Source organism: Phyllobates terribilis, unplaced genomic scaffold (assembly GCF_046119375.1).
Source record: "Phyllobates terribilis strain yellow unplaced genomic scaffold, ASM4611937v1 Scaffold_13__5_contigs__length_258822181, whole genome shotgun sequence".
NCBI classification, from domain to species: Eukaryota; Metazoa; Chordata; class Amphibia; order Anura; family Dendrobatidae; genus Phyllobates; species Phyllobates terribilis.
In genome coordinates this window covers 96,269,013-96,287,902 of record NW_027362773.1, presented here as the reverse complement: position 1 = coordinate 96,287,902, position 18,890 = coordinate 96,269,013, and the positions used below count along the sequence as shown (strand labels likewise).

General features: G+C 41.8%; 1 protein-coding gene across 2 annotated transcripts in view; it reads left to right on the top strand.

The window, feature by feature from the left end:
- Window positions 1-18,890, top strand: part of NELL1 (neural EGFL like 1) — a 932,419-nt gene that overhangs the window by 48,420 nt on the left and 865,109 nt on the right. For both annotated transcript variants that reach the window (XM_073658224.1, XM_073658225.1), the window contains exon 2: window positions 8,747-8,875. In XM_073658224.1, the coding sequence (XP_073514325.1) occupies window positions 8,747-8,875 (129 nt within the window). The remainder of the gene's footprint in view (window positions 1-8,746; window positions 8,876-18,890) is intronic.

Sequence of the window (18,890 nt, the reverse complement as noted above, 5' to 3'; positions counted from 1 at the left end):
GCTGTGACCACCTGCTTTTCCAGAGACTCTCGCCTGCTCACCTGGGAGCACTCATCTGTCATCCACCTGCTAGCCTACCTGGAGGCTCAGCCGTCACAGGTCGTACCTACCCTATACCCAGAGACTGTCCCGGTCACTTGCTGTGACCTCCTGCCCGTTTACCCAGAGACTGTCCCGGTCACTTGCTGTGACCTCCTGCCCGTTTACCCAGAGACTGTCCCGGTCACTTGCCGTGACCACCTGCCCGTTTACCCAGAGACTGTCCCGGTCACCTGCTGTGACTACCTGCCCGTCTTCCCTGGTCACCACCCGCTTCCTTACAAGGACCGCCCCCTTGTATAGTAGCTCAGAGGTTCCGCCTCCCAGACCAGTTACACCTATTACACTATAGTCTCTACATTGCGGCAACCCTCTGCCCCTCTAACCCAAGATAGGAGTCAGTTTACCTGTCCTATCAAGGACCTGCTTGTACTTAATATAAAGTGGGGTACAAGTGACAACATCAGTAGCAGCAAAGTCCTGGAGTAGGACATTAGGGGTGCACATGATAGCAATGGGGGCCACATTAGATTTTTTCTTTTAAGCACAATTTTATTACTGAAACAAGTGGTCTGGCTGTATAGGTCCAAGCACAACAATAAAAATGATACCTATATTATAATAATCCGATGTACCAGCTCCAAGAAATCAAGCTTAGAAGTCACATGCAAATTATCTGTATTGGGGGTGTGTCAGTGCATGGTGAATACATTGCACACCCCTTATGTACTTCCAAGCTAATTTGCATGTGGCTTCACAGCTTGATTTCTCAGCCCTAGCACATCGGATGTCTACAAATCAGGTACCATTCTGATTGTCTTTCTAAGATCTATACAGCCAGACCACTAGTTTTATTAATAAAATTGTACTAACAGGCCCCCTTTAAGAATCATAATTCCATTTTAAGATAAGCAATTACTAATTTCTTCAAGATAAAATTATTAGATGTAACTCAGGAGCTAATATTTTAGCAAATGTGCTCCATATTGACAAATAAGTAGGTTATGATGGACGGTCTGTTCTCTGTTTAAAGGATCATCATGGGGTTTAAAAAAAAAAAAACCTGAATACCACTGATCCACGGAAAAAGTGGAGGTGTCCAGTAGTGTAGCTCAGATCTGTTGTCTATGGTCAGCTGAATGATCAGGTTCATGGGGAACAAACTCATGATACTCGCTGATCTTAAGAATAGGTTATCCTTGTATATTCCTGGAAATTGCCTTAAACTTTTTGTGAACGTCTTGACTAGTTGAAAATTCCTCTTTATGTTGTTCAAAGCATTAACTTTCCTTAGCAGAGGCAGGGAATTCTTCTATGCACTTGCATGACGGCTGTTTGATATTCGAGATGCTGCAACTTCTTGCTGGGAGAGGGGGGAGAGAGCTGCTTTATTTATTCCCAGTCTGGACACCGAGCTGTTCACATAACTACTGAAGCTCATGTTAAGCGTGGAATAAAAGCTTATTTTCCTCATTCCACGTAACAATTTACCATTTTTGTCTGTCTACAATATTGAATCTTTTCATACAAAATCTCCAGACCTTTCTTTAGCTTGTGTGACTGAGGGCTGACTATTTACAGGCTGCAGAATGGCAGATAATCACCTTCTCACCTTTGTCACATAACAACCTGATTTCTATTGGCTGGAAGCAACAGTCTAATTAGCATAGATGCGTTAATTATCGCAATGATCACTCTCTGCTTTGAGTCACCTGAGCTTTTCACGTCTCTATGATTATCAGAAAATAACATTGCTGGCACTCCGGGGACTTGTAATTATCCAAGAGTGAAAACTGGGGTCAACTTATAATGAATATTTACGATTGTGTAAAATCCTCAAAAGAAGTGAGAAAATTCGATAATGTTCTTTTATTTTAACAATTTTCATGTGGATCATGGCCTGTGCTGAAATAAATTAAAGCCTGGCAGGAAAGTTTGTATTAGTTCACGCAAAGAATAGTTATCAATTGTCCTAGATGTTCTGGGGAGAAGCAGGGTGGTGGACTATATAATATGGAACTAGTTGCTGGAGGTCTGACAACTGGGAACCCCAGCAATTGTGAGATCAGGACTCCTGAAGCCTTAAAATGTGGGTCTGCAGCCCCATCTGAGAGTAAGAAGAAATCACGTTTGTACGATGGGAAGTGACCAAAATTGGTTCTCCTTAGTCTAAAAAAAATGGCCTAAATAGAAGAGGAGCAGTCTTATGAAAATGGAAGCTTTCTAATTTGGGTGTAGGCTATGGACTGAGATCTGAGAGGTTCTGGACATAGATTGTTGATGACCCCATCAGGGGGTGCATATATTAAGCGGCAAGTGATCAGTTCTTAAAGTTGATGTGTTTTGAAGCTGAAAAAATGGTCCAGCATAAGGAAATGTATGATTCCTAGATGACTGGGTCATCTCCAAGTTGGCAGGTCTTCTGAAGTGTTCCCAGGACACAGTGGTTATTATCTACCAAAGATGAGTGAATCGATCTTTAACCAATTGAATTTTGTAATAAATATACCCCAAATTTTTGACTTTGGCAAATTGGATTTGAACTACTGCTACAAAACTGTGACTTGTCTGCAGCTTCCCGGACGTCCACATGGACCTCTTGGGTTCTAACAATGCAGTGCTCACATGGGGTTTGATGCATGTCATTGACGTCAATGTCATGTGGTGCCCCTCACGTGACCGTGTAGACCTCAGTGCTGGAGAAACCAAAGAGCCCCTTGCGAAGGACCGGGATCTGTATGTGTCACTGCCCTCATGACCGTGTGAGACTCAACACTGGGAGACTGAACAGACCTGCATGGAGACCCGGGGAGCTGCAGCGACAGTGTAGGGCATCGGATGATGGTCTAGAACATGCAAAACAATTGCAGCTTGACTTGTATGGAGTTGTGTAGTTCCAAATCAGAGTGCCCATGCTGACCCCTGTCCACGACCAAGAATGTCTACAGTGCCACAGGAGTGTTAGACCTGCAACATGGATCTCAACCATCTCAATCATCTGCTGGAAAAACAAGTCCGATCCATAGAGTATGCACCGAGCAACTTACAGCACTTAAAAGATGTTCTGAGATCATCTTGGTGCCGGATATCACCGGGCTCCTTCAGACGTCTTGTCGAATTTGTGCATCAATGGGACATAGCTGTTTTGGTGGCACAAGAGGGACCTGCACAATAAAAGGCGAGTGGTCTTCATGTTGCTGACTGGTCTATGTGAATATACTGTATATATTGTAGTTGGCGTTGTGAGCACCTGAAGTTTTCCTTTAGGTCTTTACACACAATCAGAGTTTTTTTCTTCTCGGTCTCTGGATTGAAAACTTCATTGTCTCCTCATCAGTATGTATATCACACTATAAACCCGGAGGTAAGCGCAGATTGCATCGACACTTCAGGCAGCAATGGAGCCTCAGCCGGCGCATTAAAAGCGACACCTTGAATGTCTGTAAATGCCGACTTTTTAGATCTATTGTTCTCGGAAAACTCGGCACTGTTAAGAAAAATAAAACAACGGGATCCAAAAATAGGTCTTTGAAGAGCGCGAAAGGTGCGACTGAACTGTAAAAAGAAGTGATACCAGGGGGAAAAGGAGCTGCTGACAGAAGGTTTCACAATGAACAGAGATGAAAGAATGCAGCTGAAAATGTAAAGAATTGGATGTAACGTAATAAGTAACATATAACATACATGATACATATACAGATGGGGAAGAGCGCAGCTTGTTGGGTTTGGGGAGGGGTGAGATGGTGCGATGTTGTGTTTGTCAGGTGTAGAAGACCTGAGGTTGCCGCATTGATCAAGACTGAACGTGGTGGATGTAGCAGAACTGAGACTGGAGTGTGGTGAGAATTCTGTAAGATGTAGAGGTTCTCAGTCTATTCTGCAAAACTTTACAAATTTTCTACAGAGTCCTTTTGCTCTGCAGACTCGAGCATGCTACAGAGCCAAGTCTGTAGACTATAGCATACCCGAGTGTGTGGAGTTTGTACAGCGCAGAAAGTTGGAATGTTGCAGAATTGAGTCTGTCCGGGTGAGTTTGATGTTTAAATAGTCGCTTTTGTTGCAACCAACTTTTGAAAAGTGAATATGAGAAATTTAAGATCTATTACTATCAGAGTAATCTGCTTCTTTATTCACTTATGAGCCACTTCTCCTTTCCCTGACTCCTGAACTCATCACCTTCGCCATGGAAACCTGCTTAAATCTGTGTGGCGCAATGCAAGATGGAATTGTCTGTTCACTAAGGGATTAGGTTATAGCTTCTATTAAACTCGGGTGAGCGAAACACTTCCTAGAAATAGGCAGGACTTCTCTCCACAAAGAACTGGACTCGCATCTACACTGCTCAGTACTGCTGTATATTGTCTTCCATACTGCTGTGGTTTTTTATCATGTGCTTCATAGAGACAGAAAAGCAAGAATCCCTCATGTCTGTGTGCTGTGTATGGGAGAGATCATATTAGTTAGTCTCCACTCACCAGCTCAGAGACAGCTGAAAATTTAGAGATGGAAGAAGTAAATGGAAAAACTGATGAAAAATGCATGCTTCAAGTCATAGAATGTAGTAACAAAGAAAATGACGGCACTTCCACTACAAAAACTAGGTGTGAACAGGTGCTTACTAAGAGCAGCTACCTCCATATATAATGAACAAATAAAGTAGCACACTGTAACACTGAGTATATAGATATGAAATATGAATAGCATAACTGCTGTAGAAAATAGAAAAAAATGGAAAAGATTTTTTGAAAATTTTTTTAGCGCATGTAAATATGAAGTATGGAAAATGAATAGCATTACTGCTGTAAATAAATGAGAAATATTAGCGCATAAATTGGCCAATTCATGTGTACCTGACAGCCGCGGTAAGGCGTTTCTCGATGTCAGGACCTATCCATGTGAATACCTCTCTAAGAGACCTCCATCTGCTTATGTGTGGGAAAGACAGATCCTGATGCATTTAAAACCACCTGCGGCATGGGGGTGGGGGTGGAGTGCTCAGTCAACGCTGAATTTAGTAACAAAGAAAATGACGGCACTTCCACTACAAAAACTAGGTGTGAACAGGTGCTTACTAAGAGCAGCTACCTCCATATATAATGAACAAATAAAGTAGCACACTGTAACACTGAGTATATAGATATGAAATATGAATAGCATAACTGCTGTAGAAAATAGAAAAAAATGGAAAAAAAAATTTCTACAGCAGTTATGCTATTCATATTTAATATCTATATACTCCGTGTTACAGTGTGCTACTTTATTTGTTCAAGTCATAGAATGGTCATAATAAAATATATATATATGATGAGTGAAATGATCAGATTGTGCTTAAGTTACCTGGAGCGATGGATAAAGTTTGTCTGTGGAGTGTAGCGTGGTTGAGCTAACAGAGTGTTGGGTCTCGTGCACACAACCATAAAAATTGGACAAATGATATCCATCGTTGTATGGATAGTACTCATCCCCGTGTTATTCAGTGTGGCCGTGCACAGGTCTAATTTTTCTTTTTTCCGTGGAAAAAAAAATCGCAACATGCACGATTTGCCTTCTATTTTTGGATCAGATTTAACCATTCAAGTCATATGAATCCATGGAAAACATCGGACTATACTTGTATGCCATTTTTTTTTCCATTCACCATAGAGAAAATCATATCACTCTGATCCGAGTCTGCCTCCAACTCTGATCCGAGTCTGCCTCCAACTCTGATCCGAGTCTGCCTCCAACTCTGATCCGAGTCTGCCTCCAACTCTGATCCGAGTCTGCCTCCAACTCTGATCCGAGTCTGCCTCCAACTCTGATCCGAGTCTGCCTCCAACTCTGATCCGAGTCTGCCTCCAACTCTGATCCGAGTCTGCCTCCAACTCTGATCCGAGTCTGCCTCCAACTCTGATCCGAGTGTAATTAGCATAATTGGACCGATTTTCTGTGAGGAGGGAAAAACTGTCGAGTGTCCCTAGCCTTTGAGTGCAGTAAGTTTGGTGTAGCACAGCCAAGTTTATAGAATATAGCTTGGTCAAACCCATAGAGAGCAGCAGAGCTCAGTTTGTCAGGTAAACCAGAATGCAGTTTGTAGAATGCAGCACATTGGCGTGTGGCAGGATACATATCAGTCTTTTGGGCATAAGGCTGTGTTCACCCGTTGCAGCTGGGATTTTTTTTTTTTTTTGGCTGCAAATAATACATTGCAGCTACAACCTGTGAACACAACCTAATAAAATTCACTTTCGACAGAGCTGAGTTTGTAACCAGGCACCTCTCACTGAGAGAACTGCATATAACTATGTAATGAGCTGCGGTGCCATACTCAGCCCATCGACAAGTGGAACCATTTTTGAAAAAAGCAGAAATGTTTTTCTAGTCTCATAAAACCTCTATTAAATATTGAAAAGTCTCAGTTTCCAGGGCCCCGTCCCATGCCAGGTGCTTCTCTGGCTCCATAGCATTGAAGTTGCTGTAATTTCCTCATCAAACGTCTCCTCCGTGGCTCCCGTGTCTTATGTGTCCTTACTCAGCAGCACTTTGGAGGTAATGACTGCAGGTGCAGGTAATTAGTCAGCGGCTCCTTGTAATTAAGCCGGGAATAAAGCCGGAGACATCTGCCTCCCGTGCAGCCGATCCTCGCTGCCTTTCATTTGTCTGTCTCGGGGATGAACTTCTTCCTGGGGTTATGTGACTTTTATGTTAACCAGTTTTATTTGTTTGGTCTCAGAGATGTTCTGGAAATGATGGATAGAAGAGAGCGTTCATGCTGTAAGTCATTAGGTCGTCCGGTCCAAGGCTGGGATATAGCAGAGGTGGGTGAGGAGGTGGCACATTGTGCCTGATGCCATAAACCCTAATTTATCCAAGTAAGATGCATCTATAGCACCAGGTCTACAGCTTGCAACATATATACAAGTTCACCTCAAAGCTTCGCCCCTCCCAGTCCTATATTTGTAGGGCTGTCATGGGAAGTCAGGGGTTTGCTCTGAGCTCAACTGTATCTGTGTCCTCAGGGCTCGGATGAAGTTGAAAATAATGGTGCCATGTGACTGGCAGCAGAGACCAGCTCCGCAGAGAAGCAGGACACACCTGCAAGCCTGCTGCTTCTGGGAGAGTCGCTGTGGGGGCATCAAAATCATATTATTTGGGGGGACAATGGGGGCATTATACTATGTGAGGGAGCCTCAAGGGATGATATTCTGTGTGCAGGGGCATAATACTATGTGGGGGGGTGGGCCCAGTGGGCATCATACTTTGTGCAGGGGCATACTACTATGTGGGGGGGCCCAATGGGCATCATACTGTGTATGGGGCCATACTACAGTGTGGGGGGCCCAATGGGCATCACACTGTGTATGGGGCCATACTACTATGTGAGGACCCAATGAGCATCATAATGCGTACAGGGGAATACTACTACGTGGGGGGCCCAATGGGCATTCTACTGTGTACAAGGACATACTACTATGTGGGGGCCCAATGGGCATCATAATGTGTACCGGGACATACTACTATATGGGGGGTCCAATGGACAGTCTACTGTATAGAGGGGCATACTATTATGTGCGGGCCCAATGAGCATCATAATGTGTACAGGGGCATACTACTATGTGGGGGGGCCCAATGGACATTCTACTGTATTCAGGGGCATCATACTGTATTGGGGGCAGTGTGGGGGACTATGAAAGCGGTACTGTACTGTGTGGACACACTAGTGGGCTTCACTAGGAGTATATTTCTATATGGAGGCATATAAAGGGCTGGGTGAGATTTGTGTACTGCTTTTGCATAGAATAAAAGATATGTCCCTATTTCCTCATTTTTAAAGTTGGGAGATGGGTATAGTCAACTCTGCTACATTGATCATATCTACAAACAGTATTGTATCATTCTATACCTGTGCTAGCCCCTCAAAAATCTGTGGTATGGGGCCTTCCTCCTATTTTTTTTTTGTTCTATGAATTTTATATACTAATATTGGCCAGAAGAATACCGCCTAACTCGTCAAGGGTGTACATCCCCTCGAGGTTTGGCACCTTCCGAGGGGCTTAAAAGTAGTGGGTGTAGGGGATTACAGACACATCCAAGCGCTAGAGGTGTAAGGGGGGTCTCAAAAGGGCCTTTTGATCCATAAGAGAAAACCAGGACTGGTAAAGATCTGTGATTAGTTTTGAGACTTTGCAATGGGGCCCACAATCTCCACCTTCGCATTTCTATTGGAAATATATATTTTCCTTATCTTTGTAACGTGTTAGCCAGTACTGTGCCTGATGAAGAGTTAGCCATTAAAAGGTATCAACCACTGAGGACTGTTGGAAGTAAAGAATCGACGAGGAAAAATGTCAACAAAATAACTGAATTGTTTAGTAAAGGGTTAGGAATCTTAGTTTATCTTGGGGTCTAAAAAAATAAAAAAGGTGTGGTGGAGAAAGGAAACTTCTTCTGGGCGGCAAAGTCTGACAAAATAATTGGTGGCTAATTTAGAGGAGATCCTCTTCCCTTCTGTTTACTGAATTGTCAATAACAATAATTAAATCATTAAATATTCTATTTTGTGTTATACTATGGAAAAAGATACAATTTTATCCACTCCCCTGAGCTTCTAAAGCCGCACCCACATAAGAGAATGGCCCGACCCTGATTAAGAACTGGTGTGTTTGCTTAAAAATGAAGTTGATGAACTTTTTGATTAAAGTTTTAATTACTCTTATTTTTATTGCAGTGTTTGGATTTGGGACGGACAACGATTTACAAATTGATATAATTTCGGAGCTAAAACTTCAGAACAACACAAGGGGGATTACACAGGTTTACGGCACTCATAATGGCAGCAAAGCCTTCTTATTTCACGGTAAGTTTTTTTAACAGCTGCTGCAACAACATAACAGTAAATATTCCACAGCATATACAGTGCTGGCCAAAAGTATTGGCACCCCTGCAATTCTGTCAGATAATACTCCGTTTCTTCCTGAAAATGATTGCAATCGCAAATTCTTTGGTATTATTATCTTCATTTAATTTGCTTGCAAGAAAAAAACACAAAAGAGAATGAAGCAAAAATCAAATCATTGATCATTTCACACAAAACTCCAAAAAAGGGCCAGACAAAAGTATTGGCACCCTCAGCCTAATACTTGGTTGCACAACCTTTAGCCAAAATAACTGCGAACAACTGCTTCCGGTAACCATCCATGAGTTTCTTACAATGCTCTGATGGAATTGTAGACCATTCTTCTTTGGCAACCTGCTCCAGGTCCCTGATATTTGAAGGGTGCCTTCTCCAAACTGCCATTTTGAGATCTCTCCACAGGTGTTCTATGGGATTCAGGTCTGGACTCATTGCTGGCCACCTTAGAAGTCTCCAGTGCTTTCTCTCAAACCATTTTATAGTGCTTTTGGAAGTGTGTTTTGGGTCATTGTCCTGCTGGAAGACCCATGACCTCTGAGGGAGACCCAGCTTTCTCACACTGGGCCCTACATTATGCTGCAAAATTTGTTGGTAGTCTTCAGACTTCATAATGCCATGCACACGGTCAAGCAGTCCAGTGCCAGAGGCAGCAAAGCAACCTCAAAACATCAGGGAACCTCCGCCATGTTTGACTGTAGGGACCGTGTTCTTTTCTTTGAATGCCTCTTTGTTTTTCCTGTACACTCTGTTGATGCTTTTTCCCAAAAAGCTCTACTTTTGTCTCATCTGACCAGAGAACATTCTTCCAAAACATTTTAGGCTTTCTCAGGTAAGTTTTGGCAAACTCCAGCCTGGCTTTTTTATGTCTCGGGGTAAGAAGTGGGGTCTTCCTGGGTATCCTACCATACAGTCCGTTTTCATTCAGACGTCGACGGATAGTACGGGTTGACACTGTTGTACCCTCGGACTGCAGGGCAGCTTGAACTTGTTTGGATGTTAGTCGAGGTTCTTTATCCACCATCCGCACAATCTTGCGTTGAAATCTCTCGTCAATTTTTCTTTTCCGTCCACATCTAGGGAGGTTAGCCACAGTGCCATGAGCTTTAAACTTCTTGATGACACTGCGCACGGAAGACACAGGAACATTCAGGTCTTTGGAGATGGACTTGTAGCCTTGAGATTGCTCATGCTTCCTCACAATTTGGTTACTCAAGTCCTCAGACAGTTCTTTGGTCTTCTTTCTTTTCTCCATGCTCAATGTGGTACACACAAGGACACAGGACACAGGTTGAGTCAACTTTAATCCATGTTAACTGGCTGCAAGTGTGATTTAGTTATTGCCAACACCTATTAGGTGCCACAGGTAAGTTACAGGTGCTGTTAATTACACAAATTAGAGAAGCATCACATGATTTTTCAAAGGGTGCCAATACTTTTGTCCACCGCCTTTTTTAGGCTTGGTGTGGAATTATATCCAATTTTGCTTTAGGACAATTTTTTTTGTGTTTTTTTCCATTGAAGACAAATTAAATGAAGAGAATAATACCAAAGAATTTGTGATTGCAATCATTTTCAGGAAGAAACTGAGTATTATCTGACAGAATTGCAGGGGTGCCAATACTTTTGGCCAGCACTGTATATATTGTAAAGCAGATTTAAACTGATTATGAAACCCTGCTGAGCAGTATAGTTTACTCAAGCTATAGATGGCAAACTACTATAATACTGCCCCTATGTACAAGAATATAACTACTATAATACTGCTCCCTATGTACAAGAAAATAACTACTATAATACTGCCCCCTATGTACAATAATATAACTACTATGATACTGCTCCCTATGTACAAGATTATAACTACTATAATACTACTCCCTATGTACAAGAATATAACTACTATAATACTGCTCCTATGTACAAGAAAATAACTACTATAATGCTGCCCCCTATGTACAAGAATATGACTACTATAATACTGCCCCTACGTACAGGAATATAACTACTATAATACTGTCCCTATGTACAAGAATATAACTAATATAATACTGCCCCCTATGAACAAGAATATAACTACTATAATACTGCCCCCTATGTACAAGATTATAACTACTATAATACTGCCCCTATGTACAAGATTATAACTACTATAATACTGCCCCTATGTACAAGATTATAACTACTATAATACTGCCCCTATGTACAAGAATATAACTACTATAATACTGCGCCTATGTACAGAATATAACTACTATAATACTGCGCCTATGTACAAGAACATAACTACTATAAGGCTATGTGCACACGTAGCGTTTTTGATGAGTTTTCGTGGCGTTGTTCCCACTGCGGAAACGCTGCAAAAATGCTTGTTAATAGGTCTGCCATGCATAGCAATGCGAATCTGGATGTGCTGTGCACATGATGCAGATTCGCATTACGTTAAAAAATGCAGCATGACCATTGTTCGGGCGTTTCCGCCGCAAATTCGTGCACATTGACTTGAATTGAAATGCAGCGAAACCACAGGTATATGTGGATTTGCTGCTTTTCAATTAAAGCCAATGGCCGCGAATTTGCGGCGGAAACGCATTGTGTGTGGTATCCGGGTCGGGAGAGGAGGACTACTGCTCCTCTCATCCGACCGGCGCTCTCGCTGATAACAGCTGGAGCGGTGTGCCTGGGAGGAGCAGTAGTCTGCTCTGCACAGCCTGCGGTGAAAAAAAATAAAAATGAAAAAAAAAATCCTCATACTCACCAGTTCGGCTGCCCCCGTTGGCAATGTGCTGCTCCCGGCAGCCGGCGGTATACATGGCCCCTTCCCTGGCTATTAATATCAGCCTGCAGCTGTCTAGTTTAGTCTTTGCTGGTTAGATTTTATAGGGTGACCCTACGTCAATTTTTTTCTGGGGTCTCCCTGTAATCTAGCCAGTAAAGGCTAAACAAACATCTGTGGGCTGATATTAATAGCAAGGGAACATTGTTGGCTAATGGCCCCTTCTGTTGCTGCTAATATCAGCCCCCAGCGGTCGGTTTTCCCTCTGCTGGTTATAAAAATGACGCAGGAGCTCACGCAATTTTTTGGGGGGGAATTTTAGACTCCGTGCCCACAATCCGGACGTAGCAGCGCTTTGGACGCATATTTTTTGCTGCGTCTAAAATGTTGCATTCTGTTGAACGCAGGTAAATCCACGTGTGTTCACTGAATCATGCGGATTTACCATATTCAATACTTTCTAGTGGTCAAATTTCTGTGGCAGAGACTAGTGACTCCACAAGAGAATTTGACATGCTGCGGTCCTGAAAGAAGTGCCACATGTCAGTGTCCACGGGTGATCCGCAGCCTCTGAGGCACGCATAGTGAACATGGGATTTCTAGAGATCCAATCCACTATGCTGTAACATCTGAATGCTCCGGATTTGACACCATATAAACACGCAGCGTCAAACCTGCAGCAGCTCCTGACTGTGGCCACGTACCCAAACTCACCCACAGCATGTCAACTTCTGTAGTGGACACGCCAGTCTCCGCTGCAGATTTTGACCGATTGAAGTGTCATTATATTTTAACAAAAGTGCGGCATTAGAACACCGCGTTTTGGACGCAACATAAATGCGTTTTCCAAAGCTCTGCGGAGTGCTGATCGAGGGACGTAGTGGCTAATGAAACAGCTGTGAGCTGTTAATTATGGCCACAGATCATGTTTGCCTACTGGCACCTTCCTAGTCTAAAAAATAGCAGCTCTCAGCAGCTGCATAAATTACATGAACGGAAATGCTTATGAGATTGGATGAATGGGACTAGCTGACACCCAGCTCTTTTGTTTGATTAAGTCAAGGTGTCAATCAAACCTTTTCATGACCAAACTTAAAGTAAAGAGTTAAATAAACACACAGGCACAGTGTAAACACATTATTTGAACTACAACAGACCTATTCTCTAATCATTTAAATGAACCAATATATTCACCCCAGTTCTTATGGTAATCCAAGGGTTTAAGCAATGTCCCAAATAATTTTATTTAGCTTCAAAAAGCATTCATTGATGTTCAAAAAACGCATGTAAAAAACACATGTAAAATCCGCATGCGTATTTTCTGCCAAGGACATGCAGAAACGCTCGGGAAATTTCTGCTTCAAATATACGCATCGTGCGCCCATAGCCTAATACTGCCCCCTATGTAAAATAATATAACTACTATAATACTGCCCCCTATGTACAAGATTCTTCATCTGCAACATACGTAAGTTTTGTTCATATACAGTACAGACCAAAAGTTTGGACACACCTTCTCATTTAAAGATTTTTCTGTATTTTCATGACTATGAAAATTGTACATTCACACTGAAGGCATCAAAACTATGAATTAACACATGTGGAATTATATACTTAACAAAAAAGTGTGAAACAACTGAAAATATGTCTTATATTCTAGGTTCTTCAAAGTAGCCACCTTTTGCTTTGATGACTATTTTGCACACTCTTGGCATTCTCTTGATGAGCTTCAAGAGGTAGTCACCGGAAATGGTCTTCCAACAATCTTGAAGGAGTTCCCAGAGATGCTTAGCACTTGTTGGCCCTTTTGCCTTCACTCTGCGGTCCAGCTCACCCCAAACTATCTCAATTGGGTTCAGGTCTGGTGACTGTGGAGGCCAGATCATCTGGCGTAGCACCCTATCACTCACCCTCTTGGTCAAATAGCCCTTACACAGCCTGGAGGTGTGTTTGGGGTCATTGTCCTGTTGAAAACTAAATGATGGTCCAACTAAGTGCAAACCGGATAGAATAGCATGCCGCTGCAAGATGCTGTGGTAGCCATGCTGGTTCAGTATGCCTTCAATTTTGAATAAATCCCCCACAGTGTCACCAGCAAAGCACCCCCACACCATCACACCTCCTCCTCCATGCTTCACGGTGGGAACCAGGCATGTAGAGTCCATCCGTTCACCTTTTTTGCGTTGCACAAAGACACGGTGGTTGGAACAAAATATCTCAAATTTGGACTTATCAGACCAAAGCACATATTTCCACAGGTATAATGTCCATTCCTTGTGTTCTTTAGCCCAAACAAGTCTCTTCTGCTTGTTGCCTGTCCTTAGCAGTGGTTTCCTAGCAGCTATTTTACCATGAAGGCCTGCAGCACAAAGTCTCCTCTTAACAGTTGTTTTAGAGATGTGTCTGCTGCTAGAACTCTGTGTGGCATTGACCTGGTCTCTAATCTGAGCTGCTGTTAACCTGCGATTTCTGAGGCTGGTGACTCAGATAAACTTATCCTCAGAAGCAGAGGTGACTCTTGGTCTTCCTTTCCTGGGGCGGTCCTCATGTGAGCCAGTTTCTTTGTAGCGCTTGATGGTTTTTGCAACTGCACTTGGGGACACTTTCAAAGTTTGCCCAATTTTTCGGACTGACTGACCTTCATTTCTTAAAGTAATGATGGCCACTCTTTTTTTCTTTATTTAGCTGCTTTTTTCTTGCCATAATACAAATTCTAACAGTCTATTCAGTAGGACTATCAGCTGTGTATCCACCTGACTTCTGCACAACACAACTGATGGTCCCAACCCCATTTATAAGGCAAGAAATCCCACTTATTAAACCTGACAGGGCACACCTGTGAAGTGAAAACCATTTCCGGTGACTACCTCTTGAAGCTCATCAAGAGAATGCCAAGAGTGTGCAAAGCAGTCATCAAGGCAAAAGGTGGCTACTTTGAAGAACCTAGAATATAAGACATATTTTCAGTTGTTTCACACTATTTTGTTAAGTATATAATTCCACATGTGTTAATTCATAGTTTTGATGCCTTCAGTGTGAATGTACAATTTTCATAGTCATGAAAATACAGAAAAATCTTTAAATGAGAAGGTGTGTCCAAACTTTTGGTCTGTACTGTACATCAGTATATAATAGGACAGTGTGGGCCTCCAGCTGTTATTCAGACCTTAACCTGCTTGACACTTTCCTCTTTTATCTGGGTTTCCCTTTAAATTCAATTTTACTTTTTTAATATTAGAAGTGAACGCATTGCCTTTTTGTCTGTAACTTTTGCCGCTCGTCTCTATCATATTGTTGTATAATTACAATGCCACTGGATCCATTGCTGGATTTCCTTTTATTAGATGGAGCCTGATATTAAATGTACAGAATGGATGGAATTCTACAAGTTATAATAAACATATTTTAAAGTTGACCTCCCATAAATTTTTAGGTATCTGTCATCAAAGTGCGACTATTTGGACTATTTCTTATTTCTGCTTTTAGGAGCAATCCACAGAGTTTTGAAAGACTGGAAATGACTAAGAATTCTAATCTTTGGAATTTCTTCTATTAGTAAATACATCAAGAAATGTATCATTGAACAGTAGAAACATTCTATAAGAGTTTTCTCTTAACCTTTTACAAACCCATACATGTCCCTTTTGCACTTTTTTTCCCCTCCATTTGTTTCAAGAGCCTAAATGTTATTTTTTGCTTTTTTTTTTCGACACAGCAGTACGAGGGCTTGTTTTTTTGCGCGGTGAGTTGTAGTTTTTGAATGATAACATTCATTTATAATGTATTAAAAAATGGAAGAAATTCCAAATGGGGCGAAATGGTGAAAAAAAAACCATACCATTCCACCATTATATTATAGGTTTTGTTTTTTACGGCGGTAATTCTGAGGTAAACATTAGTTGGCTAGAAGGTTCTCCAAGTTTATGCACACGTACATTAGCCGAAATTATTAGATCCTGCCTTTTATCCCTTGAACTGAAGCATCTAGTGAGCATGTGCAAAGGTTATTGTGTTGGGAGGGAGAAGAGGTGAGCTGTGACGTGATTGGTTGACCCAGTCTTATCAGCTGTGTACAGAGGTGATACCCGTCATTGTCATCCTGTCTCTAATGATAATGAGTGTCATAAAAATATTAAGAAAATATTAAGGATCTCTCTCTCCCCCTGAAAGCCCTCACCCCCCTCCTCCATACCATTTGTCAGAGCAGAGAAGCTGACAATCTAAAGAGCTGTGTGTATGCCAATTAGCACACACATGAGAAGTGGCTAAGAGGCAAATGCCAGTACAAAGAGAGGTGGCAAACCCAATTAACATGCGATTGCATTTTCCAGTGGCACAGACTTGCGATAAATCTACACCTAGGTGAGAAGGCAGTACTCCAGGGCTTCAAAAGAATTCAACAGAAATCTTCAGTCTGGCTAGCACCGACACGAAATATGGAATATCTGAAGTTCTATATGTCTGAAAATAATGGGACCCATATTTTTAGTGGCAGGGTCAGGTAAGGAATAATATGCATAATTTTCTGTAGCTGTAAGCCCCTCTGGTAAGCTGTAATGCAAAAGTACAAAATAATAGACCGCAGCTATGCCTTGTGTGGTCTCTAAAGAAAGGTAAATTCATAATGGAATATATGGTATCATTTGCAAGCTTCTGCGATCAACCAGCAATAAGTTTTTGCAGAAGCCAGATTTTTTAATAAAATATGAAGGCTGGAGCCCAGCCCACATGAGGTCATCACAGGGGGTGTGTGGGCAGGTCTCCCACTTAGACATAAAAGACCCAGCTGGAGGTGGGTCAGTACTCTTATTGGAAGTACATATTTATATGTAAAACGGGTCACATGCGCTTCCCTCCAGCTATACTGAATCATCTCTGTGGTCTTTATAGTAAGTTTATTTTGTTAACCGCTTTTTATTTCGTGTAACTGTATATTCTGTACTGTATTGTCTCCTTTTGTATTTTTCATAAACACTGCCTCCCTTTTTGGATTAAATATAAAATTTAATAGTTCTGTTTCTTTTGCCTGTAATCGTTCCCTCCCCTGAAGCCATATACGCTACCAGAAAGCAGGCACCCGACCAGGCCTGTATTATATTTCAAAATGGGTCGGTGGTGGCAGCGAATAATAATAATTGGGCTATCGTAAAGCTAGCAGTGATCGTATGGGGGCATATACACATATTTCATGCATTGGGTTTCGAAGGTGTATACGCCATACTCTCACTGGTCGCTTGCCGATACCCAAGTAGTGAGTAATCGGGATCGTGTGTGCACGAATCCCTGACAAATCCAGACAAAGTGACTCCAGTGGTGGGATATTGTTTTATCTCCCGGGTGTCCCTGACAATGAGACTTCTGAAAAGACTTATGTAAAGACCAAAAAGTGAGGCTAAAATACACAAGCGGCCAGTGTGAAATTTTTTGTTATTTTTTTTCAATTTTTAGTACAGGAAAAAAAAATTGCAGAAAAAAAGTTTAACAGAAAAACTTGATATAAGCAATAGGTTATTAAAGAAAGCAGACAAATTCACTCACTTCTTATGAGTCTATGCTTTGTTTTCTTAAGATGGCCGCTATGTGGAAGGTCATATTTTCAGGATAAGTTGTGGTGGTGCTGCTGCCACCGCTAGCTGTGATTAATGGTAAACAAACTCTGACAAAACCTAAGGGAAGATCCTCAAGGCGACTGGAAAGAAATAACTAGTGAGGGCCCTCAGGAAGGTGTCAGTCATAATGAATGTGCTGTAATTGGTAATAATTTCACAGGCATTACATTAATCACCCGTCTTCATGGCAGCTTAAGACGTGCCGGTGCCAAAGTACGGCTATCAATTATTCCTCGAAGCTTTACATCTCAGAGTCTGTATCACCGCACCTAGCGTGTGACATATCGACTGTGCAGCTACATATTCTAAAAAAGTCATCCTCCATGTAATCCACCACCGCCTGCTCTATACAGAGGGCGCTGATATAAGGCTCTGTGTATAACAGCTATACCAGTTGGGAGATAAGCGGGGGTGGGGTTCTGTAGCTCATGGGTGGGCACAGTTATCATAGCAATAAAAGTACTTAAAGAAATTTATGTACATAGTGACTGCACAGTGAGTGCAGCTCTGGAGTATGATACAGGATGTAACTCAGGATCGGTAATGTAATGTATGTACACAGTGACTGCACCAGCAGAATAGTGAGTGCAGCTCTTGAGGATAATACAGGATGTAACTCAGGATCAGTAATGTATGTACACAGTGACTGCACCAGCAGAATAATGAGTGCAGCTCTGGAGTATAATACAGGATGTAACTCAGGATCAGTACAGTATCAGTAATGTAATGTATGTACACAGTGACTGCACCAGCAGAATAGTGAGTGCAGCTCTGGAGTATAATACAGGATGTAACTCTCAGGATCAGTAATGTAATGTATGTACACAGTGACTGCACCAGCAGAATAGTGAGTGCAGCTCTGGAGTATAATACAGGATGTAACTCAGGATCAGTAGAAGATAAGTAATGTAATGTATGTACACAATGACTGCACCAGCAGAATAGTGAGTGCAGCTCTGGAGTATAATACAGGATGTAACTCAGGATCAGTAATGTAATGTATGTACACCGTGACTGCACCAGTAGAATAGTGAGTGCAGCTCTGGAGTATAATATAGGATGTAACTCCGGATCAGTAGAAGATAAGTAATGTAATGTATGTACACAGTGACTGCACCAGCAGAATAGTGAGTGCAGCTCTGGAGTATAATACAGGATGTAACTCCGGATCAGTAGAAGATAAGTAATGTAATGTATGTACACATGGATCAGCACTTGATGTTTTTAATTCTAGTTGTGAACAGTAAAGTAATGTTCAAAGGTGAAAATCTGCTGTGAATTCTTCTCCCCTAGGACCGCATTACTCATGAATTTGATTTTTAAGTTTAAATAATAATTGTTTAATTTATTTGCTGTTTTTTGTGATCTCATGTTGCATCGGTCACTACGTTTCTGCTACCTAATCTGAGAGCTCTATAATGTATGGGCAGAGACCCTGATGCTGGTTGAATCACTTACTGGTCTGATTGCTGTAGTTATGATAAAATCATTGTAATATCAGCAGCAGATTATCATTGGAGGACTAGTAAACCTGCTGCCATGTAATTTTTCATATTTATGAGCTCTGTAAAACCCAGCC